This window comes from Martes martes (assembly GCF_963455335.1).
Source record: "Martes martes genome assembly, chromosome: X".
NCBI classification, from domain to species: Eukaryota; Metazoa; Chordata; class Mammalia; order Carnivora; family Mustelidae; genus Martes; species Martes martes.
The window spans coordinates 96,346,826-96,374,563 of record NC_137897.1 but is presented as its reverse complement, the minus strand read 5'-3'; the positions used below and the strand labels follow the sequence as shown (position 1 = coordinate 96,374,563).

Sequence of the window (27,738 nt, the reverse complement as noted above, 5' to 3'; positions counted from 1 at the left end):
ATTCTAGGATTATGTTAAAATGGGCTGCTGTCGGAAAGAAACCTCGCCTTGTTACTCTGAGCAAGAAGCCACATGCAAAAATACCCCAACATACAGCCATTCTCATTAAAGTTAGTTGAGATTTTGGATAAGTCTTAAGTATAAATTATAACTTTATTAGCTCATAGAGCTTTCTCCCAAGAAAGTAAACTTAATAAAAATTAGAGGGAACTTATTAAGTGGCTGCCTTGTTGCTATTTGCCATGACTAGGGGGAAAAAGTAATATCATTGTGGGGTTTGCAGCCAATGCACTTTTTTGTTGTGGACTAGAGAGCAATTCCAAAAGCAGATATGAGGTGAAAAGAGTATGTCTCATTACCATTGCATTGAGAACTCTTTAATTGATACTTTATATAAGCATTTCCTGCCACAGAGTTAGGGGGATCTTTAACTGTTACTGAGAGGGAAAAATCCGGCTCCAAACCACCATTGGAGGTCACCAGGGCACACTACTTATTTGCAAAATGGCATAATCACCTTCCGGAGAAAGGATTCTAAGGGAGCTCACCAGGCTTACAATGTACAAAAAGCAGATCCTGACAATGGTAGGGAAGGAGATGATGGCTTTCAGGGAACTTGTAATTGTCGCTGTGATTATTTATTCATCAGGACTTTTAAATGTTGGCAAGAGAAGCAGAAACCGTGTTATTCAACACACCAACATGGCCCCAAGTATGCTTTCTCGCCACCTGATTTTGCCAACATGAGATGCTATGCTGTCTTCGGCTTTTGGGTTTAATCCCCAACCAGAATCGATCAAACACAATGTTGAAAGAATGCACTTTGGAATCACAGAGTGTTAGTGCTCAATGGGCACTGTACAAATTATCTAGTGCAAAAAAGTCTTTGGTCTGAGATCTCTATTTGGATTTCAGGAGGTCACTGAAGCTCTAGAATTATATACAAAATTATGTGTGCATCTGCATTTTTCTTTTTTTAAAAGATTTTTATCTACTTATTTGAGAGAGAGGGAGAGAGAGTGCATGAGCAGGGGAGGAACAGAGGGAGATGGAGCTGGAGAAGCATCCTCCCTGCTGAGCAGGGAATCCTGACCCCGGGATCATGACCGGAGCCACCCATCTGCATCTTTCTAGGAAGAAATCTAAGAAGATTCTTAACTTCTATCAAATTCATAATAAAAGTTTCCCTGACCCAAAAGGGTCTAAAAATTAGCAATTCTAGTCCATCCTCCCCCGCCCTGACTTTCTTACCAGAGAAGACCATGATTCTCAGAGATGCAGAATAATTCATCTGACACCAAATAGCTAGTTAATGGCAGACCCAAAAGTTGAAATCTTTTCTGACTCTAGCTCTAAAACCAACTCTTTCCACTCTACCAGAGTTGTTTAACAAGCGTTGGGGGCCATGATAAGATATCTAAGAGGTTGTTGACAGCAATGATTTGTGTCATGACTATAACCCAAAGTAGACTACCTTTGAGATGCTTTTCCATCACAGAAATTCTGTTTCCATCCACCTTAATAGAGAACAGCATTGACACAGAATGATCCCGAACTAATTTCCATTTAGAAATTATTTCCATTTTATGATAAATCTTTCCAGCTCCCCATTGATCTCCCTTGCTAATAATGCTTGGTTAAGGCTAATAATAAAATGAGTTTGCATTCCCTGAGTCTTCACCAGCTGATGACAGGGTAGAAGGGCATCCCCATCAGGACCAGCTACATAATTTGCAGGGCCCAGTGTTAAGTGAAAATACAGAACCTTGTGTTAAAAAATTATTAAGGATTTCAAGGCAGTGGCAGCAGAGCATTAAACAAAATGTGGGACCCTTCAAAACATGGGCCCCTGTGCGACTGCACAGGTCACACATCCCAGGACGATGGCCCTATAAGATCCCTATTAAAGCTTTGGTAGAGCAAGGGACAAAAAGAAGCCAACATATGATTTAAAATTGGCCACAGATGATCCACAATGCTAGAGAGTTGTATATTCATAATCATAAGGACTTTTTGGCTTATCTGTACGTATGCTCATATACACACATGCACATATAAATCAGTTTGACTAAAATTACCATCTTTTCCCTTCACCCAATGCCAAAATCTGAAACTAGTTTGCTTTAATTTTCCATCTTAGGTCCTATTTTTCTGGCTTTGTTTAAGCACATATTTTCATTACCAGTTTTCATAACCAAATGACAAAAGGAGGGATGAGTTCTCCAGAGGCATCTAAAGAGTCAGGTAGAGACAGATACTGGAAAAGCAATGGCCAACTACTAGCTAGGGATATTTGAAGCTTCCAGAAAGGGGGAAAGCAGCTTCAGAGTATGCTGTTTAATGAGCCAATACTCTCAGGCTTAGAACATTATGAGGACAGAAAACATTTTAAATTCAAGACTCAGAAATCTGGGGTTCCAGCAGGTAAGCAGGTTTACCAACTGAGAAAATGACTGGGATTTGGTGTACTTGAGCTAGACATATTTCAGTAGAGCAGAGGAACCCATGCTACCTCATTTCCCACTTCCCATTTCAGTGGCATTCCAGGGTTCCAAGTTTAATGCACAACATCTGTGCTTCATAAGAGCTGAGGCCAAATGTTGGGTCATATCCCATTGGTTAGCTCTATGCAGAAACCAAAATATAATGTGCACAAGGTGGAATTTACACTTGCCACGCTCAAAGCAAACTCAGACTTCTTGGCAAACTAAAGGCCAGTTAGCACAAGAGAAAATATAAATTGGACAAATCGATTTGTATTAGTCTCATGTGTAGTCAGTTGTTGTATAAGTGACCCAGCACAGCAAAACCAGCTTCCTAAGTGCGTTTTGCACCCTAGAGAGAGAAGAAACCAGCCCTCCTTGTGCCTCTTCTAAAAGAGTAAAGAAAAAAATTGTATCAGGATAGCTTAAGCCTTCAGAGAGCTTGTTTCTTCAGTTTTACAACACAGCCTCCAGCCCCAAAGCCCAAAGCTTGATGTCGGTAAACATACGGTATGTACCTAATGACAGAGAGCACGCACTCACTCATCTGAGTATGTACCCAGTACGCACTGACTGATGATCACTTTTGGATGCTGGCGCTCTGCCGTGCTGTGTGAGGTGAAAGGCACTTGCAGTCGAATTTCAACCCGCATCAGAATTCAATAGCAAATGCAATACCCACAGAATTATCAACCATTGTAAAAATGAAGGAAATACTTTAAAATGTGCTAATGTGTTATTAACTCTTTGTTTGCAGTATCTGTGGGATATGAATACGAAACATGCCCTGACTTTATCCTCTGGGAGAAAAGGACAGTCATCTTACAAGGCTTTGAGATGGATGCTTCTAACCTAGGAGGCTGGTCATTGAATAAGCATCATATTCTGAATCCTCAAAGTGGTAAGCAGCTTTTTTATTTTATTTTATTTTCGAAGGATATACAATTTTTATTTTTATTGTTTTAAAGATTTTTGTTTATTTATTTTAGGGGGGGTGGGAGGAGCAGAAGGAGAGAGAATTTTATGTAGGCTCCATGAGCACGGAGCCTGCCCAAGGGCTCGATTTCATGACATTAAGATCATGACCTGGGTGGAAATCCAGAGTCGGACGCTTAATCGACTAAGCCACCCAGGCACCCCCAGTGGAATTTTTTTAAACTGTGATAAAAGATGCATAAAAAAGTTTACCATTTTGACCATTTCTATGTACAATTCAGTGGCATTAAGTATATTCACAGTGTTGTGCAACCATCACCATTGTCCATTTCCAGAATGTTTCCATCATCCCAATGAGAAAATCTGTACCCATTAAATAGTAACTCCCCATTCCTCCTCCCCCAGCTCCTATGCTACTTTCTGTCTCTATGTATTGGCCTAACTTAGGTATCTCACGTAAAGGGAAAGATGTACATGTTTCTAAGGCTTTTCAGACATACTGCCAAGTTTCCCTCAAGAATAATAGTCCATTTCATGGTCAAGAGTGCCCATTCCTTTGCACTTAAGAAGCTTTTAAAATATTTATTATTACTGTTTTCTTAATGCAATATATATACACACATACATAGTGCTATATGTATGTATTACACATGCACAATACATATTTGATGTGGAAAACTTGGGGAAGTACAGGGAAAAAGCTACCTGGAAGTCCAGCACCTAGAGATAGCCATATTAATACATTTATTTTCAAATACAACAATCTGATTTCAAATTAGTGCTAGTATACTGAGACCTCTTCATCACGAAGTTCTATAAAGCTGGGTTTTAAGAATCATCTATCATCATTGCTCTATCCCAAGTAATTAACCAGTGTATCTGACACTAACCAACTTTTTAAAAAGTAGAATATAATGTTTTACATAATCTAACACTCCATCAATTATGCCAGTATTTTATGGGAAATGCTGCCAATTAAACTATGACATACACTGATTGCAAGATACATACTTATTTCAGAGATGTTAAAAATGTGGAGCAAAATGTGCACCTTAGGATTGAGGAATCATCCATGTGATAACACTTTTCAAAAGGCTTTGGTGACCTCCATCCCCTTTTAAATACAACAACCCTGCAGTGTGGCATTAATCCCATTTAAAAAATCAAGAATCAGAGGCTGACAGTCATGTGACTTTCCCCAATGTTGCACCGTTCATAAGTGACTAGAACCCTGTGCTCTTTCTCTCTACCATAGTTGTTTGTCCACATAAATGTCAGTAGATCCAGTGAGAAGCTAGGAACTGAATCAAGGAACAATAATGGTTAAAAAAAAGAAAAGGCAGGAGGAAGACAAGAGAAGTGGTGAAGGACTCTAGGGAAGAGGGCAGTCCTGGACTTCACTTAGTTTTAAGTATTCTAAGTCCTGGACTTAGGAAATGAGGAAAAGGCAGAGAACTAGGACACTGTCATCTTCCGTCTTTGCCTTCTTTGAAACATCCTTGCTGCTGTCACTTTCTCCTAGTTTGTAATTTACATGTTAACTGAATCAGGCGAGGGAACCCAGGTGGCCCTTGAGCCCATGGTCTCTCAGACAAACTGATCTCACTACCCTGGTTATAAATGCTTCACCCAAGTTCCTCCACCTTGTTTTTCATCTTTCTGGGGAGTTGGTTATTGGTGTTCCTGTCCAGCTTTCATATGAACATCTATTGGGAACTTTTCATTGCAAAATCGCATTCCTTTTCATCCAAAGACACAGATTCTGAGCAACCATTAGTAGAACATGGACTTTGGGTTATTTCTCCAGGACTGGGGATGCAAATGTCTTGAGACAGTTACACTCTTCCATCCAGCCATCCTTGTCTGCATCTGACCCTTATGAAACAACTGGCGAAGGTCAGGTTATCTCGTAAGGCCATGAACTGACCGAGGCTAAGAGATCCATTTTATAATCACACCTATGATCTTACTTTGTTTGCACCATCATTGAGTCAGCTGAGTCAGCCAGACACATGGGCTGGAAAATTTTGATTGGCAAAACTAACCAGGTTTGCTTCAACCATGATGTGACACCACCTACCATAGTCCCAGGATGGGACCCCGACGGTAAATGAGCCCATTGCCATAAGCCTTCATTATCCCTCCTTCCCCTCTTTCAAGGAACATTCTAAATTCCATTTCAAATTGTTTGTTTTATTTGAGAGCAAAGATTCGGGCATAGATATAAAATGTCAACTCTTTACTGTTGTCAAAAGGAGAATCACAGTTTTAAAAGTACAAAAACGAAAGGGCAGATGCCACTTATTAAATTATGAGGTTTTTTGTTTTGATTTGAAAGAGTTTGACATTTTAAGCAGCCGGTTCTTTTCCACACACTTTTATTGGCTTGTATGGATTGTCTCTTTCAAATGCCTGTCATTGACATTAAGCACAAAGTGGGAAATGACCTCACTTGAACCAGCCCCCAGCTGTGTGCTCCCAGCCCTGTGTCCTCTTACTATTTTCTTCACACAGGCTTAGAAATTCAGAGCAGAGGGGAGCCATTGAAAAAGTTGGCTTTGGGAGCCCCCTTATTTCCACAGATGTGTTCTCTCCACCCCTACTTTGCCAGTAATCAGTTTTTAGGCAAGAGGTACTGAACTCTTTCTGAGAATCTTTTTAACGCCTTGTTTGAAGTATAATTTATACACCATACAACTCAGCCACTTTAAATGTACACATCAGTGATTTTAATAAGTTGTGGAGGTGTGCACCCAGCACCACAACCATTTCAGGATATTGTTGTCTCCCCAAAAAGATGCCTTGTGCTCACCCCAGCTCCACTGAATCTGCTGTCTCTTTCTGAGAATTTTATTCTGAGAAAGAAACCTTATTTTAGTTATTTTTTTAAAGGAACATTTGTTCATTGGATCATCTCATTTGTAGGCACCTTGTATTTCTAACCAAGAACTTGTCACACTTGCCAGGAAACAGATCTGAAGCCAGCTCTGCCACTGCCTTTCAGCCTGACCTTGGACATGAACACCTCTCTTGGGATGTTTTCAAAGTCTAAATCCCACCCACAAAGGCAGTTTTAGAAGCAGGAATGATAAGTGTGAAGGAACAGCTTTGAGAAGACCAATTTAGAAAGCAATGCTCTTTCCCCCTCAGGTCAGACAGTCTTTTCTGACTGATTAAGGCAAGAGCAACCGTCTTTCCAAATTCCCCCACTCCGCTTCTTTCTGGAAAAAGCCTAACTCTTTAGGCACCCTGCTTTTTTGATCTGAGACAGATGGCAGATTAGAAACAAGAATCTATCTTCCCCCAATTTCCTCTCACTGGTTAAAAAGACACCTGTAATTAGATTGGATGTCTGCTGCCATTCACTTCTTCAGTTTTTCTTTAGTTCCCAAATCATTATGCAGTGGGTAGCTTCTAGAAGGCAGTGTTTTCAGACCATTTGTCATTTTAGTTGCAGCAATTATATTTACCCGACAATTAACCATTGGTTGCAGAGAATTGTTTCCAAATATTATGCCTGATATATGTATATGGTTTCTACTTTCCGAGATGGAAAAAAAAAAAAAACCAGGAACTTGTATTTTTCAATATTATTCCTTCAAAATACATCTTCTTAGTGATTACAGAAAGTACATATCCTTACCTTTTAAGATAAATCAGCTCTTTAAAATTATGAGGAATAAAAATCTGTACATGAATCATCTATTACTGAGGTAAGCTATTTGTTTTAGTATATCTTTGTATCAAACATATCTCCTAGTGTGTCCTCCCAGTTGAGTGTTAAAAAATTATTAAAGAAAACAAGCCAGGGCACTAATTGGATATCGTCATCTGTCTGAAATGGATAAAGAATTTCTTTTAACTTAGTCTCCAAAACAGGCCAATAGTTTGTCGACAAATGGTTTTACTGGGAGGGGAAGTAAATTTCCATTGATCACACTGGCATATCTCCCAGCTTGTGTTTATATCCTCTCAGTCAAGTCCTAAGAGAAATGTGTATTGTGTCCCTGGTTGTTCATAAGTCTGAAAAATGGTTTCTTCTTTGAAATCAGCATAAAGCACCACCCACTGGCTTCCAAGGGGAATTTTTATTTCAAACTTATTTATAAGCTTCAAAAGAAGTTCTGAGCAAGGTAGCAGGAGGGTATGAGTAGTGCATTTAAAAGTATGCTTAACTTATTATACAGCAGACCTGGCTTTTTGGCAGAGAGAAGGAAAACTTAGGGGAGAAAATGTGCAGTAGGCCCCATTCAGTGGGGTTTCTTTGTTGACTGCCAACAAGACACCCAATCCTTAGCAGGAAGTTGGCCTTCATATAAAAATGTGCCTTGTCTTAGGATCATTTGATTCTGTTTTCAAAATGAGCATGTGTGGCAGAATAAACTGGAAAGGAGGCAGCAGTAATTGATCAAGATTTCCAGGAACATAAACAAAATATTTTCAAAGCAACCTTTTGCAGAAGAATTGGTGTTAAATCATTGTTGCTAGATGGTATGCCCCGGTTCTATGTAATGGAAGGTTAAACAGATTCTTGAAACAACAAAAACACCCTTCAAAATGATCTATTTTTCCAGGGCAATACAAAAGGGGTTTGCCCATTTTTGTTTTGATTGCTTCAGCTTTAAACAGGAATGGTAATTTCAGTACACGGGCACTTTAGTACCTTGCATGAAAGCAAGACATCAATTGTTGAGATGTAATCAGAAAGTACATTGCCTTATGTTTTATTTCCTTTAATCATTCTTCTTCTTTGATGGAGTGCTGGGCTTTCTAATAGAAAAGGGGAGTTTTAGAATTGCAGGCTTAGAAGAATGGTTTAGAATAGCCATCTTTAGTTTTTAAATTGCCAGGAGCCTGGTAATAACATGTCATTTTGAAGGTAATTGTTAACTATACCGTTATATTGATATAAAAAAGATGGAGATCTACCTGTGAAAATAGATGTTAATGGCAAATCTGGTATTTCCAAGCTAATAATTGGACATATTTTTGAGTGATATACCCTATAATGCATTGCTGAAATACGGACATGCTAAACAGTTGGTTTCCTTATTTGTTCGAGAACATATCATAGTCTCATTGGTAGGATATTCAGTTAGTGATCATCAGGAGGTTTCTTTTCGATGATGTTGTTTGACGGTCATCTCAGTTCTCATTCACTTCCAATTCATTTAAACTGTAGCGTTGAACGCATTGCGATTAAGTGGTTTTTTTTTTTGTGAAATGAAATCCAGTCCTATTAATCTTACTTAATTAACTGTTCGAAATCTTACGAATTTTTTTACTGCCTAATAAAATTATTAAGAAGAAAGTAGTGATCCTTGAGATATCTCACAGTTCTGCTGTAAAAGACCAATTTGTTGGGGCATAAACTCATAGCTGCTCCTGCAGATCATACATTGAAAAAATAGGCAAAAATCACCCTAGGAAGGGAGAGTCAAAGTACCTAGACTTGAAATCTGAAGGCTGTATGATGTATGGGACTTGTTTCCTGAAAAGCCCCTTCGAAGTACATATTTGGTGTTATGGTATTGTGCATGTTTTACCCTCTTACTTATTTTTGCCAACAAATCTCCTATTTCAGAGTGATTAGTGGTGTCTATTGTAGGACTGTGGGACCAAAAGCTGAAAGAAAACTGAGGAAGACATTTCAGGAAATGTTTAGGGAGAGTAACAGACAATCCAAGGAGATAGAGAGCAGGGGTCATGGGGGAGGGGGGAGAAGACTCTACAAGATTACTGTATTCATTCACTTACCATCAGTTACTTCTGTCTGACACATTGGCATGTCTTCTCACAGCATGGCTGTTTTACCTGTCCGGGCTCATTGTGAGCAGACTTGAGCACAGCAGTTCTTGTTCCTTGGATTTTCTGCCCAGGTTCAGCAGGTTTGCAAAATCACTGGGATTTGACAAGGAAACTACAAGAGACTCAAAGCCTATTTTGAACATTTACTGAGCTCTTACAATGACTTGGCCACAGGGATTGGCACTAAAATGCAGAAAAGAATAAGACAGAGAGTCTGCCTTTATGGAGCCCATCCTCTAATGAGAAAGATAGAGAAGTAATGAAAACTGTATCATGCAACATAGTCAGTGTTATAACGGAGCTATGGAAAACAAACTGTGGGCACAAAGGGGGAGTAACTCATTCTGCCTGGACAGAGCACTGGGGGGAAAACTGAGCTGAGCTCTGAGGGATAGGTAAGAGTTCCCCAAGCAGACAAGATGAGGAGGGCTTGAACAGAGGGAAAGGCATATACAAAAACAGAACAGAATGGAAGAATGTGAAAGTAATTGTAAAATAGTTCATTATCACTGGAACTCAAGATACAAATAAGATGATGATGAGAGTAGGCAGTGGTCAAGTCATGAAGGACTTCGTATGCCTTAATAGTAGGGAAGGTGCCCCTTATTCTACAAAGGAAATGGAGCTGTTGAAAGATTCTAAGCCACACACTAAAACAATCTCAATGGAAAGAGGTGGGGGGATGGTTGGGAGATAGGTATGTGTAGAGACCGGGAGACCAAGAAGTGAAGAAACACTGAACTAAAGCAGTAATGATAGCAATGGCGATGACAAAACTGGTTCAGCATATCGTAGGAGTTAGACTCATAGTGGGTTTCATAATGAATTAGGTGTAGTGAATGAGAAAAAGAAGAGCCATAGTCGTGCCCACATTTCCAACTTGGGTGAATATACTCATGGTGATACTGCTCATAAAATGGGTAGGCAACACAGGAGGAAGAGCAGGGTTTGGTAGGGGGAGCAGAAAAATAGAGTTCCCTTTTACACCTGTTGAGTTTGGGGGGCCTGTGAGGCATCCAAGTGGGGCGATTGAGCAGGAAATTGCAGGGCAGGTGCCAACTCTGGACAGGAGAAAGTTTCAGCCTACAGAGATAAGAGTTAAATCTGTAAGAATGGATGAGATTGCCCAAAGAGAATGACTGCACAGTATTTTCCAGCATTTTCATAAGTCAGTATCTCTATTTCCTGTGCTGATGATAGTGAGATATGGTCCAAAAGAGTGGAAAATTCAAGTTCCTTTCTTATATCTTCGAAGTACATTCTAGTGGTATGACTTTTTTTCTTTTCACAGAAGTAGATTACCTTCTTGATGGTGTTTTGCTAAGGTTAATATTAAAATTGACTGATATTTCCTTTTCAGGAACCAGTCAGTTGCATAGTGAGGGTAATTTGAAGTCAGACAGGTGTGTGCCGGGCATCAGGAGAAAGTCAGCCATGAGATGAAAAATTAGCCACAGATGATTCACAGAGCCCAAAGTGAACAGGTGATCATTAGAAGTTATTCACCAAATGCTTTATTGAGGCATTTAGTATCAGCACTAACGGGCCTGGATGTGTTAATCCATATCACAGGTAGACAAACTGAGGCCAAGTGTTATGCTACTGTTTGTGATGGCTATGCAGTGAAACAAAACGACAGTGCTTCACTCTCAGGTTCTTTTATGCCAGGCCAAAGTTTAATGCTGCTTTGAACGAGAGGGAGATTAAAATGTTACTGAGAATATTGTGTGCTAATTGTGGGTTTTTTATTCTTTTTTTTTTCTTAAATCTAGGAATCATCCATAAAGGGAATGGAGAAAATATGTTCATTTCCCAGCAGCCCCCAGTCATATCAACCATAATGGGTAATGGACACCAACGGAGTGTAGCCTGTACCAACTGCAATGGCCCAGCTCACAACAACAAACTCTTTGCTCCTGTTGCCTTAGCTTCTGGCCCTGATGGTAGTGTGTATGTTGGCGACTTTAATTTTGTAAGACGAATATTTCCCTCGGGAAACTCCGTTAGTATTTTGGAATTAAGGTAAGTCTCCTCTAATCTCTGTTTGCTTAGCGGATGAGGAAAAAGCGAGAATGAGATAACGTGAAGAGAAAGGCATTGCCAGAAAGAGCAGAAAGCGCAGTTGCCCATATTTTAACCCCGAGCCTGAGATGCAGGAATAGGGACAAAGGACATATGTCAATATGCCCACTCCTTTGGAGACCCAGGAAGTGTTGACATCCCTGTATGTGTGGCCTTCCCTGTTAGCATTGCTGTCACTGACATGGATCTCAGTACTTCCAGCTGCGCAGGTAAGTCACTCAACCTCTGTTGGTCACGACGAACACTGATCAAAAATATCTGTTTCATTCTAGCAGGTAGAGGTGATGCCAGATCCAAAAGGCTACATTTTCTAAGTTCTCCAGGTTCAGTCTTCTGAAGTGGTCACTTCATAAAAAAGAGGATAGAAGTCTGTGTTTGTGTACCCTGATAAGGAAGGAAGAACTCAGTTTTTTTTTTTTTTTACACTTGAAAGTTCTATTCCGTTGGGGGAAAAAAGATTAAAGCATTCATCGTTAGACTTTCTTAATCCATTCTAGGAATTTTCTTGGGAGTCCAAAGTATTTTGACACCTTTTGAAAGGAATTCATACCTTCTGGTATTACATGTTCTGAAGTTACACAAAGATTACAACTAAATAGACTATGGCCTAGTCAGCTTTATTTCTCCTTTTCTGAGGCTACAGGATGCAAATATATGCCCTCTGGAGTCCTAGAAAAGGGAACCACCCCTTCCCATACCAGTGAGGGTAGACAGACCTGGGTAAATGGATAGAGTCTTCCCTCCAGTTGGTTATGACAGCTTTATCCCTAACACATACCTTGGGAACTTTAGGCTGAAAGTTTCTCTTGTTCCAGGAGATTTTTGATGCCATCCTATAAACTCATCCATAAAACAGTTGTTGCCTCAGGCATCACCTCATTGTCCTGAAAGATAGTAACCAAAAATAGAGCCTGGGAGAACAGAGACATTGATGGAGTAACTTCCATATACAGGGCACCATCAAAGCCAGTCAAAACATATGAGAAGTCTTGGGTCATTTCCACTTAACATTATGTTCACACAAGCATGGAAATTTGAATATATGAGGACATTCCTCGAAATTTTTCAGATTCTCGTGCTTGCTCTGGAATCTACCTCCTTTTTCTCAGACAAAGTTAGTCCTTCACACCTAGCTGAGGACATCTTCCAGTCCCAAGACCCCATCCATTTTTCACAGTAATTCATTCCAATTTTAGTATGTTTCTTAATTATAATTGCAGACACTGTCATAGAGAAGAAAGCTGTTAAGTTCCTTGACTGATTTTTAAAAAATAGACTAACAATAAGATTTTATAAGGGTAAAGTGCATCTAGAGAGTCTAGAAGGGTATTAAGTCATAGCACCCTGCTCTAATCAAATGTTCATGTACCTTAGGGTGTCACACCTCATGGAGACTTGTCATTTCCAGCAGTATATCTCTTTGGGCACTTACTTACTGGAAAGCCAATGAGGAAGGCCAAGATGGTTGTATGCCCACATTTAGAAATGATTTGTACAACATTCAACATTGTTTTCAAAATCCTAGGGATGCTCCTTTTACATGATGCCAAACATTGATGGAGCACTGAACAATTAATTCACCATCTAAATGTTTCTAGTCATGCTGATATTAGCTCTCAAGTAGATAAAGACCTCACTAATCCTATAAAGCCTATATAGCTAGACCTCTGTAGCTAACTCCTCAAAGGAAAAACCATAAGATTAGCTAGAAAAACAAATACCAAGACTAATAATATTACCATAAAGAAAACCCAGCTAAGTTTAGTCCTTTTCTTTGTGATTTAAATGCAAATTTACCTAAGATGGAACAATTTTCATTCACTGATGAGATTCTCCTTTGCTCATGGATCCTTAACAGTTCACAAATTTGCATTTTGGTCCGAAGTACCTTATGACCTTCAACACAAAGTCATTCAAAGAATAAAATAGCGTAACTTGGACCCCAATTGCAAAGTGATTTTCTCCGTATAAAGAAAAATCCATTTCTGGCAGTGTGAAGTATTGTCCAATCCCTCGATTCATTCTTACTCCACAGTACTGTTCTCTCACATTGTCACAGCTCTTCAAACACATAGGCAAGCGCACGCTATGAGCTCACACACCCAAGCTCTCTCGCTTAGCCTGAATCTAGCTAGCTTTTCTGAGCTCACATCCTTTAAAGTGGTTCTTCTTAACTTTTTTTTTTTTTAATTCTCAGGCCCCTTTCAGAATCTAAGGAGGGCTATAGGACCTCTTCCCGGGGGGCAGGGGGGAATATGTTCACACAAAATTGTATGTGTGTTTTCAGAGGTCCCAAATTTCCCCTTTCTGCCTACACGTCCCCACCTGCTAGCAACCTACCCCTTTCATAGACTCATGGTTACCATTCCCTGGATTAGGCTCAAGCAGAAAAGAAGTAGTTCTCTCTTGTGTTAGGTTCAAGGAGGAGAAAAATAGTTTTCCCTTATCTTACTCTAATACTCCTGTGCTTGGCCATCAGAGAAATAAACTGATTGAATTTACGTGATTTTGACCTAATTGATAAGTAACTCCCTATTTTCCTATAGTCAAAACCATCAAACTAGTTTATGTCAGCAAACATTATCTGTTATGTTTACTCAGACACTAATAATAGTTCTTATTAGATTCACCTAAAAACTGTGTCTGGCTTGATCAGTAGTCTATACACTATACGTTGCATCTTTGACGTATGATTGGTAAATTTATTTATTTTCTTTATAGCTTCCAGATTTAAACTTCCTGTGGAGAAATAAGTTGATATAATAAGTCTCTGCTATGTTAAGAACCATAATGTTCAATGAATTCCATTGCATATAGATAGAAACTTCATTTTGTACCAGTTTTTTTGTTGTTGTTAAAATTTGTTGATTTAATTGCTGCCATCACCCTCTCCCTCCCAGTGCGTATTAGTCATTTTACTTGGTTGAGTCATCCGTTTCCTTGGAAACACAGACTAATATAGTCATTATGTTATTGGTTGCACTTAAAGCTGTGAATGGAAGAGCAATGTTGTCAATAGGTTATTACAGAAAGGGATAGAGAACATTCCAGATCTTGACCCTCTGTCAAGGTTATTCATTATATAACTTAACCATTCTGCTCTCTACTTCTCTATCTATAAAACTGATTTCAAGTTAATATTTGAGCATCTTCTTACATGTCTTATGTGGTTTAAGTTGTTTTAAGACCCACAGATACATAGTTCTCAGCCCAAAGTTTGATGGCATTTTGTTTGCTCTGACATAAAGCTTGCTCCTACTGGATGCCCTTCTAGCTTTCCTTCTCTTCCATCCTCTTGTTTCATAGTGGGCCACATTGAAAACGTCCAGGTGCCCCTTGACATGTCAAAGATTGGAAGCCGGTAGATTTTTTTCCTTCCTCAGCTCTGCTGATCCAAACTCTCCCTGATTGAATTTCTTTCATCCGACCTCAGAAATAATTTCATTTTCATTGGTTGCCAATCATTTATTTCCTTCAGCTGGCCCCTCATTGGCTGAATGGGGAGAGTAAGGAAAAGTCAGTTCTGTCTTTATCATTAGCAATATAGCAAGAGCAACAATATTATTTCTTGTTATTTAAAGTATAGAGTACTCTTTTGCCTGTTGACTACAGATTTCATCCACACATACACATCTTAGTCCTTCATTCCAGTGGGAAATTGAGGTAAGATAATAAAGAAGAGAAGATTAAAAGATCATTATATAAGTAATTAAACCTAGGGAATCTTAAAAATACATTCTGTGAGGATTTTTGTAAAGACACATTCATTTCTATATGAGATAGTTTAGGCCTAGTTATCCCTGTGGATTTGCTTCTCATGTTAAAATTTCATACACACACATTTTGGTAACACAAAAGGGACATCACAGATTTGTGAGCTTAGTGTTAGAAAAGTCCATGGAGATATCTGGTGCAACATGGCACCCACTACATGCCTGACATTTGATCACATCTACTTTGTTTGATCCCTTTCAGTTATCAGGAAACTTAAATACCCCTCTAGACAGCCCATTGCATCTTTGGAGTGCTCTTTTAGAAAATTCTTGCCTACACTGAACTGAAATCCACCTTCATAAAACATCCACTCAAAAACAGCAAATGTTAGCATCTGCAGCAGCTTGGCAGCCACTCCTCTCTTATACCTGATGCGTTTCCATGTGTGTGAAGACAGACCTCATAGGTTCCTGAGCTCCCTCTTCTTCCGTCTGAACATCCCCAAGTCCACTATTTCTTATCAATTATGACTTCATTTCTTCTTCCTTGGATTATGGCCTCAGGGCCATAGTTCGGTTTTCTGAAACTAATAGGGATAATTATATAAGTGAAAATAGGAGGCACCATATCAAGTCCTTTGTAAGAATTCAAATATGAATATCCCCCTTGCTTCCCTCTCAACTTCTAATTTCACAAATCTATTAGAAAACCCATTAAGCATGAATGGAAAGGATTTATTCTTTATAAAAACCTCATGCTGTTATTGTTCATGATGCTGATATTCTCCAGATATTTATTTTGTCCTTCCCTCAAAATGAAAAAAGATGAAAATAAGAACCTGACAAATGTTTCTTGGTACCTTGAGCAACTTGGACTCAACAAATGTCAATGTGACATAAAAATTTCTCTTGCAATTCTACTGTTTCTTTTACAGTGACTGGTTAATATTTCCTCCATCGTTCTCAGGACTTGACTCCTGTCCCTGACTAGGGATCGAGTGGAACTAGAGTAGCACCCACTTAGGAGCAGTTAGCATGCAGAAGGCCAGGGAAACTTGTAGAGCACCCTGCTGAAGGAACAAATGGAGTCTGGATTTTGAGAGCTTGGAAAATAACTGAGAAATGGCCAAGAACCATCCTTTTGTCAGCAACACTGGAGCAACAAATAGTGAAACACTCCATGTAGATGAAATAGGTGGTGACCTTACCAGGGTGAGCTCATGTATTAGTGGTAGCACTCAATGGTTCCTTCCCCCTGACCCAGAAACATCTTTGCTGACCTTCCACGGTGCCCAAATTCCCGCTCTAAGAAATGTGTTCCCTTGAGTTGCCACATTGCATCTCTAAGAGTCCCCAACACAGGAACCTGTTAGAATGACCTGTCAAGCTAAAATCATCGTTAGTCCTTGGGCACGGATTCATTTGTTGGATTGGTTTCTAAGGAATGGCCAGCTAAAAGCAGGGCCCTAAAACACAGGACAGGTAAGAAGTGAGAGGGGCAAGGGACAGAGCCAGAGCATGAGGGAAGATAGTCTTAGGTGAGGGTTGCTGGAGTTGGAAGCTCTAAGAAGTCAGCAAATGGCAGAAGTGGGAACTCAGTCTTCAAAGGAAGAATACCACAGAAAGATGAGTAGGGAGGGAAGACCACTTTGGGACATCAAATATTTCTGGCTAAGCATAACAACATGCGGTCGAGTGCTATGGCCACCACAGAGCAGGCCAGGCAAACTCACGATGCCAGGTCACTAGGCAGCAACTCCACAGTAGGCATATTCTCTCTTTCTCCATCCCTCACCTCACAAAAGTAGAAAAGGAATGGGTCGAACCTGATGCTAAGTGAAAGAAGCCAGTCACAAAAGGGCACATATTCTATGAGTCCATTCTATGAGACTCAGAATAGGCAAATCCATAGAGGCAGAAAGCAGATTCATCACTGCCTGGGCCTGGGGCAGGTCGGGAATAGGTATGACTGCTAATGGGTATGGGCTTTCTTCCTGAGGTGATGAAAATGTTCTGGAATTGGATGATGGCGATGGTGGCACAACTCTCTGAGTGGTACTAGAAACTGCTGAATTGTACTTTTTGGAAGGGTAAATTTTATGGTATGTGAATTATATCTCAATAATTTTTTTAATTAAAAAAGAATAGATGGCCCTTGTAATCATCTTGATCCTGAGAAAATCCAAGATCGGCTTAAAGACCCTACCATGGGGAGCATTTCTTGCTTGAGAAAAGATTCGCAGTTCCACTCCTTTCTCCTCCTAAGTGGTGGCCAGCTTCATTTCAGTGAGTTGCCAGGCGGCAGTGCCTACTGATGGGCCCAGGCACTTGTGAAGAGCTCAAACTGGCACCTCAGTGTGTAGTCAGTTGCTAGCTAGACAACAAACTGACTTTGGTGGTGGCTCAATCCTGAATCAATAACTATAAGTAATTCTGAGACAGAACAAGGTCACACACTGGAAATAAATTCCGTCATTTTCACTTCCTCCTTCTGAGATGTTAATGAGAGAAGCTGCTCTGCATAATACGGGACATCTTTCCAAATTCACAGCGACATTCTTGGCAGGATCAGAAGCAGCTGCAAGAAAGTCAAACAACTCTCCTCCCCACCCCTTGCCATTACCATTTCAAAACCCTTTGTAGCCACACAAATGGTTCTGTACCATGAGAATCTTCATTTTGGATAAAGCCATGTTTTAATGAGGTCCTTCTAGTACTTCCACAACTAAACTTCCTTTGGGAAATGATTCGAGCCAGCCTGGAGTACACTCACCTGCTAATTTAGAGGCTACAAAAACAAGCAAGTGTCTACTGATAAAGAAACTCAAAGAGGTCGGAATGCCTGAGGCCAGGTTTCTAATCAGAGCTCCCAGCCTTACCTTTTGACCTTTCGTGTCAAACCACAGGATGCCTACCCTTTTGAGGCAGGCCAGGGAAAGAGAAGAGTCAGTGGATCCTGACCTGTGGCCCAACTAGTAAAATCCCAGGAAGATTTTCTTTAAAAAGAGTTGAATCAGTAGGAGCAGATAGCTTCAGACGAAATCATTTTGTATCTTCTCTTCTTCCCTGACATGCTGAAGAATAAGAACATTTTCTAGCTTAGATAAAAAGATGTGTTACCTTCATGGTTTTTTTTTAAATGACATAAAGGACTGGATTTAAAAGGATTTTCAAATTTAAATGACTGTATTTCACAGATGATTATAGCCTTTTAATTCTGGGCAGATTTGACCCAAAGTCAGGCCTGTACACAGACTGCATCCCCGATGATAGAAGCTTCATCTCAGGTCCCAGAGTACCATGTGCCAAGATACTTACCAATGAGGGCCCCCAAAGTGGTCTGCTTCTTCTGACCTGATGGGTCTGTTTTGCTGACCCCAGTTGCCCCTTTAGAACACAGAGCATTAGAAGACACAAGACCCTAGTAGTTGATGTTCATGATGTTTTACTGAAGCTAATCTGATGCAGCAGTTTTGATACCAGGGACATTCTGCTGTGGTCTAAGAGAAAACATTTATACTTTTCATTTAAGTTTTTGAGTATTGCTAAGGAATGTGCTGCTGTACACAAGAGATGTCTCTGTCTTATCTCTGAGATCATAGAAGTGGCTTTGGGATAGATTTGGGATGTCTGTTGCACACAAGGCTTGATTTTACATTTTGGTGAATGGCTTTCAAAACAGACTCTGGAATGGTCAGAATCTTTGCAGTGGCTACTTCTTCAAAGCCAGTGGTTCTTAAGAACCCAGTGGTTCTTAAACCTTTTTCTGTATCAGAATCACCAGCTGGGTTTGTTAAAAATCAAATTCCCAAGCCCCACTTCCACCTCGAGGTTCTGACTGGGGAGAACCTCAGGAAACTGCACATAGAGCGGGAACCCAGGTGGTTCTGATGAAGATGTTCCAGAGAGAAAAAACTGCCTTCGAGCTCTGCCCACCCACCAAGCAGGATAGCCAATCACCCTGACGCCATCTTAGAAGGAGAAGCCAGGAGGGGTCAGGTCCACTTTGGCTTGTACATCTAATGAAATGATCCCCATGGAGTCTCTAAGAGCCACAAACTGAGTTAGAACTGGGTGTGTCTGGTTGGATTTGGCTTGTTGAATGATACTGATGACTCTCTATTTGTTTTTACTTGCCACTCGTGGATAACCTTGTGCACCCTAGAAACAGAGATACCAGACATAGGTAAGCAAACCACACCGGCAGCGACCTAATGCCCTTTCTTGCCTAACAGGCCACCTCCTAATAACGGGCTAACAGGGAGATTTTAGTTTTTAAGTAAAGTGAAAGGAATAATGTGAAAGCACGTTTAGAAGTTAGGATTCAGGTAAGTGTCTGACAAAAGAAGAGAGCTCCGCTGAGTGGGAATTTGCTGGAGGATCAGACTGTATTGAAAAGAAAACAAGATAAGTGAGACCTGGCAGTTCAGTACTTCATGGGAAAGCAAAGTCTTAAGTCTCATTATGTTTTCCTTAGGTGATATCACAAATGAGTCTGTAAGTTCAAATAGATTCAATGTTTTCAAGCTGCAATCGTAAGGGAGGTGATACGGCAATCTTCTCAGATCCAGAAATATAGTTGGCGAGTGTATTAAAAGACAGTGACCATGATGACCTTCTTGAATAAGATTTTTCCTCTTTCCCTTTGTGTGACCTCATGGTTTCTATTTCTTCCCACCAAAAAGAAGTAATAGAAAAACTTTAAACCAACCATTTACCGACAATGATACAGAGCTCTGAAATTAATCATAATGAGCATTTCTATTCAATTTGTTTATGCATTACACTTGTCAAAACTGTTGTAAATTACCTGAAATTGCAAAGGAGAAAATTGAATTTGCTCACTTCCGAATGCCAATTGTCATCAAAATGGCACTGATAGGGTTTTTAATTTGGATTTCGTTTGAGAGATGCCACTTCCTAAATGCCAGTGCACAAGCTCAGCCTCGCTACTTTGGCATAACTGATTCCTTAAGCAAATTAAGTTGGTTGTCAAATTGCTTACTGGTTAAGTGTTGCACAGTATTAATTATAAGCATTAATTGCCCATTTAACAATCTATGTGATTTTAACTAGCATGAATGAAGTGATCTTTGCTAAGTTGAAGGGCATTGCTCAAATGTAAAGCTAACCAGAAGGTGACAATAAGTCTAACACTGAAGTTATAAAAGAAATCTGCACATATCTCAAATTGCAATATGCATGTGGACACAAGGGATTAGACCAAATTGAAATGTAGTCCAGCAGTTTTCTTTCTCGGGTATGGCATGTTTTTAAAAAGTGGAAAGAACCCAATCTCCAAAGAGCTCAAGTGCACTTGGGAAATGGCGAGAAATGGCAAGAAATTACATATCAATATAGGAGACCTTCCTGACTGTTAGCTGTCAAGAAAATAACATTAATCAGATTTGAATTTTGTGTGTTGGGCTATTCCATTTTCTAAAGGCCAGCACACAAAATTTTAAAACAGCCTAGCTGAGCAAAATAGGATATGTTGCTCAGTTAGAAGAAGGCAAGAACATTTTTTTTTTTTTTGCCACCTTCAGGACTAAAGTATTCTGAAGGTACTTTGTACACACAGTCACATAGGATCTAATCTAGTCTCAGTCAGGGCATAGTCTTGTTAGTGACCCTGGGCAAGCCCTCTATGTGTCTGGGTTTCCCCAGCTGAGATTTGAGGAGAATGATAATTTTAACTTCCCTCACAGGCACATTGGGGATATTCAATAATAAATGAATGTAATGCATTCCAAAGTGCTTTTCTGCGAATAACATTTCTCTTGGAAAAATAGCCTATGGACTTTTCCTAAACAAAACATGATTAATCTGGCTCAGCTGAAACTTCCACCAACTGGCTACCAAAATATTGAAGGGTGTTTCAGGGAAAGGTTGTGACCCCCTTTTTATTCTAGAAAGATCTTATGGGCACTGGAGAAATTTTATTCTGAAGGCAAAAATTCAACTAAATATGTAAAAACTTTTACCCAAACCCCTATTTAAGCAGTCTTTGCTACAGAGATGCCTTGTCTGATATGACTGCCAAATCAATTCTGGAGTCTGTTGGGGCCCTTTACACTTTTATTTACAGCAGCTGCCATGGTGGTTCCAGGGTTGAAGATGTCCCTGGAATCTACTGAATTCTCTTATTTGATGAAGTGAAGGTAAGTAGAAAAAAATCAAGTATTCCAATAGGATCTGATTTTTTTCCAATTAAAACTATAAACTGGGTCTCAAATCAGTATCTGCTAGGTTTTACTATCATTAACATACACAGATATGCTTAGAGGGCAAATATAATTACAAATATAATCAGAAACATGCCAGTCCTTAAGGGCAACTTAATTACCCTGATGATCCTCTCCCTGCCATTTTGCTGGGGTAGGTAGCCAAGACCTGGACACTTCTGTGTATTAGTTAGTTTCATGTCCTACAGTTTAGTTCAGGAGTAACTGAACATTAACCCCGTCAGATAGTCTGTTGCCACTGAAGACAGAGATGAATATGGTTCCCACCTGCAAAGAGTGTACAGTGTAGTTGGAGAGATGTGAAAAAAATAGTGCTTACACCTAGCACTCACATCTTGGTTTCCAGTACCATTCTCCAACATAAGGAACCAGGGGTCTTTAGCAAAATGATTTATTCCAGTACTCGGGCAGAGACTATAAAAGATGAATCTTGAGCAACTTTTAATGCCAAAAAGTAGAGAAGGACTAAAACAAAAACAAAACAAAACAAACAAACAAACAAAAAAAAACCTCCACACTGATGGATGTATGTCAAAGTGTCTCATAAGCCAACAGGAGCAGTGGGAAATGCCAGAGCCGTTTGAACAACAAAATAAAGTAGCATTGGGTTGTAATGAAAAAAAAAAAAAAACAACAAACATCCATGAGACTCTACTGATACAAGTGAACACCTGAATTCATAAATAAATGGAGGAGAAAAGATAAAGCTCTCACACAGAAGATTTCCAAATTGTTTATGTAGATACTCTACCCTCAAGGAGGTAGAGTATAATTCCCTACCCCTCAAGTGTTGCCTTCACAGAGTGACTTCCTTCCAAAAAGCACAATCTGGAAATTGGGAGAGAAAGAGTAATTTTACACTGGAGAAACCTGATAAACTCTACCTCAGCCAGGTGATCAAGGTCAACCTCAACAGTGATAAGTCATGTTGAGTTATGTATCTTTGATTTGATTTGATTTGATTTGATTTGATGAAAATGGCACTTTACCCCTGTGGTCTTCCCCTCCAAAACCTATAACCTCTGTCTAACCGAGAGGAAAAAAATTAGACACATTCCAGTAGAGGAAATCCTATAAAATACCTGACCAATATTCCTTAAAACTGTTAAGGTCATAGAAACAAGTCTGAGAAACTGTCATAGTTCAGGGGGCCTAAGGAGACATGATGACTAAATATAAAATTTGGTATCCTAGATGGAATCCTGGAACAGGAAAAGAACATTAGGTAAAAACTAAGGAAATCTGAATAAAATATGGACTTCAGTTTATCTCTAAAAACAATGCTAATACCATATGACAGGTGCTGATAAGTCATATGTCCCTCCTTTCAGCTCTTATCTTTCCTCCTCTACTTCTGTTTTCACACTTGACAATCATAGCCTATTTGCTGAACCAACTCCCCCCTTGGACCATGAATTTCTTAAAGAAATGGGCTGTATCACACAGAAGAGGTCTACGGACCACAGCACAGTTCTTGGCACATTAGTACACTCAGTAAATACTTCTTCATAAATTAATGAACAATTACATGATTAGTGGTACTAAGGAAGGAACTCAGATGAAAGAGGAGAGGCTTAGATAATGACCAAGATAATGACCAAGAAGATAAAGAGAAGTGGAAGGATTGGAGAAGAGTTTAGGAGGTAAAATTTTTAAAAGCACAATGTTTTACTGGATATGGGGAATGATGGAAAGAAGGAATGAAGAATAGCTCCTGGCTTTGACAACTGGGCATGGGCCAGGATTTGGGGCTGTGAGCACATCAGAGATAAACAAGTTTGCTTTCCTCCAAGCTTGCATGGTCTATTACAAAAAAAATTAATATGATATGTAATCCCCAAAATACGGGTAAATGCAGTACAAATAACCCAGACTGGAGATTTGGGAAGGCTTTCTTCAGGAGATGATAACTGAATAGAGCCTTAAAAGGCATGCAAGGATTTACTAAGTGAAGAAAGGCTTGTGTACCACACCAAGGAACGTTAAAAAGTTTTTAGGGTTTTTAAAGATAGGGATCCAACCTTAGGATCAAGCAAAATATCCCCCAAACCAACATTGACCCAGTCATCGAAAAAATGGGATTAGGAAGAATCAAAATGAATGAATGAGCTCAGCCATGTACACAGATAAAAATATCATAAGAGATCCCATGCAAATATGTAATTGAAGAGTTTCAGGAATATCAAAATCCAATCAAGGTAACTTTACCATCACCTTTAAAAGGTGCAGTTGATTGTGATTATAACCCTCCAAAAAGGTCAAATGTAATCAGTTCTACTATGTCCTGAAAGAAGACAAAATGGATTAGAAAAATGTGGTGGTCAACTTAAAAAAGGAAGATTGGAGGGGAAAAGTTTGGCAATGCATTTCCAGCACAGCCCTCCATAAACAACATGTCTTTCAATTTACAACAGGACCCTGGAGGCTGATAGGGTCCCCAGTGAGGTCGGAAGCCTGGAGAAGTAGGGTTCTGAAGGATGGGAAGGCAGGAAAGAAGAACTTCTGTTTGGGATTTGTTGAGTTTGAGGTGACTGTGAGCCATCCAGGCAGGACTGGAGCGGTATTGATGAAAAAAAATTATTTCGCGGGATTTTCTTTCATCTGCTTCTTTCTCTGCTCCCCAAATGGAAGGTATTAAAATGTCAGCTTCATTTCAGGTTAGCAGTACACACTGAGTTTTTTTTAATACCCAAGCCCCTTACTAGAAAACCAAAGTAGTATCCATTCCCTCAGTACATGAGAAAGAAGATATATTTTTTTTTCATCTCTTAAGAGAATTTTCCATTTGCAACAAAAAACAGATCCCAGGGAATGCATATTGAACAAACTGCTTTGAATAACTTTACTTTTCTCTCCCTTAGCACAAGTCCTGCTCACAAATACTATCTGGCTATGGACCCTATGTCTGAATCACTTTATCTATCAGACACCAACACTCGAAAAGTCTACAGGTTGAAATCTCTTGTGGAAGCGAAAGATCTGTCCAAGAATTTTGAAGTGGTGGCAGGAACAGGTGATCAGTGCCTTCCCTTTGACCAGAGTCACTGTGGAGATGGCGGAAAAGCATCGGAAGCGTCACTGAACAGCCCTCGAGGTAAAAAAAAAAAAAAAATTTAAATCCTTTGTTCATCTAAAGGCTTCATTCGGCTTCACAAAACCCTAAGACTGTTGCCATACTGTAGTCCATCTATCTCAATATTGCTTCTGACACACATTGTCTCTGAAGTCCATCCCAGAAGATAGGCATGGTCAAGGCTAATTTCTAGGTAATATGAATTCGTATAGTCATAAGTACTATTAAAATGTCAAAATGTTTATTTTCCTTTCTGCCTAGGATAACAAATTCAAGTTTTGGGGTGGGGCGGGGGGAGATGATTTTGCCCTCTGTGGGAACTTGACCTTACTGTCGTCTGTCCTAAATTTATTCCTAAATCTTCAAGAGCCAATCCTCAATTCTGTTGCCTGGGATTTGTGAATAGATCTGTGTTCTCTCCATCAGCTTCATGATTTTATAGACTTGGAATCATATTCCCATCTTAGGCCACTAAGCAGAAGGATGGTCAACTTTAAATATTATCATATATTGTCCACCCTATCTCCTTAATTATTTAAACATTATTCTCTGTTCCTTCTCCATGATGGGGTGTGTGTGTGAGAGAGAGAGAGAGAGAGAGAAATGCACACACACACACGCACACTTTTACTTTAGTAGGTTTTATGACGTATTCATTTGGTGGGTTTTAAGAACCAATGTGGTCTTTTTAAACTATTACACAGATAAAACACATTGGTTGCAGAAAAATTAGAAAAGAGAGAGTGCAAAAAATATTTTAATTAAAGTCACCCATAATTCTACCACATACAGAAACCAACTGTTAATATTTTGGCATATATCCTTCTAGACTTTTTCCTGTGCATATCATATATTTTATTTTCTAATAATGAAATCATAGTACAGAATGCTATTCTATAATCTGCTTTTCACACTTAATATATTATGAACATCTTTCCATGCCAAAAAGTATAGTGAGGTCAGTATGTTTCATTTGTTAGATGGTCACTTATTTCAAATATTAAGAGGTTACTCTTTAGCCATTTGACATTTGCCATATGGGTATTAAATTCCAACTATAATCAGAGTTTAAAGCCTTCCCTTTCTTCAAGGCCATATTCAAGTCCTATGTCTTTTGTAAGTCCCCTCTGGCTAACCCCAGCCCATTAAATCTGAATTTCTCTAACAGGGTCTACACCACCCAATTACTACTAGATTATATTTTGCCTTCTTTTACTTCCCGGTTCTTTCACGAATGGGAGGTTTTTTATTACCAAGGCAAGCTACTTGAGCTGAGAAACTACATCTAATATTTCTTCTAAATCTTCCCCACCTCCCCAGCAATATCTTATACAATGTGGGATCCCCTATACATGCTTGTCGTGTAATTGATCAGTTAGGTAACGCTTATGTATATCAAATATTCCTAAAAGGAATTTCAATAACACTTTAAAAATATGGCATTTCTTTCCCAAAAGGAATATAAGCTCCACAAGAATCATGGTAAAGTGTTTTAAGATGTTTCTTGTCTGGTGCCAGCTCTCATTCCTTACACATAGTAGGTTCACAATAAATATTTGATGAGTGAATGCATAACTCAGGTGCAACATATAATCAACTCATCTTTCAAGGAAATGTATCGGGCTAGGTCCCACCTTTAACACAGGTTTAAAACTCTTGCAGGTATTATAAGGATTTCTGCATAAGAAATAGGGAGGAATCAAGCTTGTATTGTGCCTGAAATTGACATCCTCCTGAGTTGCTACTCATATGAAAACCGCTCATCTCACCTACCACATTCAACCTGCCACATAAAGGAATGAATATCTTGGCTTTTCCAAGTAGAGCAAATAATTGGCTCACTGCAGCTTTTTTTCTTTTTTCTTTTGCTTGGAAAGCAGCAATAATAGAGTCCTGATGAACAGGATTTACATGAACTCTTAAAGCATCAGTAATGAGAGTGCCAAAATTTATATATCTATTAAAGTTAATATTAAACTAAGTTTTTCTTCCTGTTATGGCTAGTAGTACATTTTCTTTTGGCTTGATTTACTCATCTTTCTATCCAAGAGTGGCCTTTATAATAATCCAGTACACTTTATTCATCCCAAAGCAGGCAGGGGCCCTAAGAACATCTGGCCGAGGCTTCAGAGAGCTGAATGTCTAATCCAGCCAAGACAGCTTTCACATAACCTACTGAAGCTGATGTTGACAACATCTGCTCTGATCTAGTGAATGAACGAGGATATTTAAAGAAGGGGAATGTGTGGCTCATATTCAGTATCCACCACGTCTTCTTCAACCAATTTAACAGTATTTGAAGACCCTGTTAGGGATCTTCAAAATCACTCAGAAGGCAGAACCTGTGTCCAGACATCCGTTGCTCTTGAAATTGCTGGTCAGAACACTCAGATGTCTAGCTAAGGCACCTTTCTCTGTGCTGAATACAGACAGCACTCAACCTTGGCAATGAATCAGAAGTGAGAGTCTCATTATATGGAATGCTGCAGGGCAATTTCATAGACTTCTGTAGAAGAAGGAAAAATCATGCAAGAAGTCATTAAAGCACAGTGTGCAAATTGAGGGAAGAGTATTGCTAATAGCTAATGATATCTTTGAGGTTCTCCTGCAGGTTCTTTATCTCTCAAGAAAGACCAGTTGGTTTGTTTTGTTTTGGTTTGGTTTGGTTTTTGTTTTTGTTTTGTTTTTTTTTTTTGCTTTACAACCACCAAGCACATCAGCTCCTTCTTCCTTCCCCCATAGAAAGACAGCAAATGTTTAACGGATTTCTTTAAGAAAAGGTTTGATTTTTCTCTCCACCAAGAAGCTAATAAGGAAAAGCTGTAGATCAGTAGAAAATGGAAATGTACATCTAGGGAGTACAATTTCTAGGTTAGGAAAGAGAGCTTGCTCTAAGACTTTAACAAGCAACATACTGCAATTATAGGCAGGCTCTCCAACATGTCCTTAATTACGCGAGGTAAGTCAAATAAATGTTAATCTGTAAGACAGCTCATTTATTTTCTGAATCTATTCTAAAAATAGGATGAAATGAAATTTGCTTTTGAGATCATTCATCCTAAAGTCGGAATAAATTATCAAATGGGATTAAAAACCAGTCTGCAAAAGGTAAAAGGTCAGAAACCACAGGATTTTTTTTCTTTTCCTTTTCTCTTTTTTGAGAAATGGCAGCTAATTGTGATGAATGTCAGGTTAGGGAACCTAGACTTTCTTGTACAATCCATGTAGTCAGTGTTTTTCTGGATGACCCTGTGTAAGTCACTGGACCTCGCTGTGGTTTCATTTCCCAGAACACTAAAATAGACTTAATGATGCCATTGACTAGTTGTGTTACACTGGACTAGTCATTTAAACACTGGATCCTGAGATGTATCCATCAGTTGTCAACTTGAGGGTGT

At 39.3% G+C, this 27,738-nt stretch overlaps 1 protein-coding gene across 3 annotated transcripts in view; it reads left to right on the top strand.

Annotated features, from left to right (window-relative positions):
* The window catches only part of TENM1 (teneurin transmembrane protein 1), a gene marked incomplete at both ends in the record, with an annotated part of 555,572 nt that overhangs the window by 428,527 nt on the left and 99,307 nt on the right, over window positions 1–27,738 (top strand). For 2 of the 3 annotated variants that reach the window (XM_080831205.1, XM_080831203.1), the window contains 4 exons: window positions 3,241–3,384; window positions 11,000–11,249; window positions 19,188–19,208; window positions 24,129–24,361. In XM_080831205.1, coding sequence (XP_080687331.1) covers window positions 3,241–3,384; window positions 11,000–11,249; window positions 19,188–19,208; window positions 24,129–24,361 — 648 coding nt within the window. The remainder of the gene's footprint in view (window positions 1–3,240; window positions 3,385–10,999; window positions 11,250–19,187; window positions 19,209–24,128; window positions 24,362–27,738) is intronic. The other variant, XM_080831204.1, reaches the window with a different exon arrangement.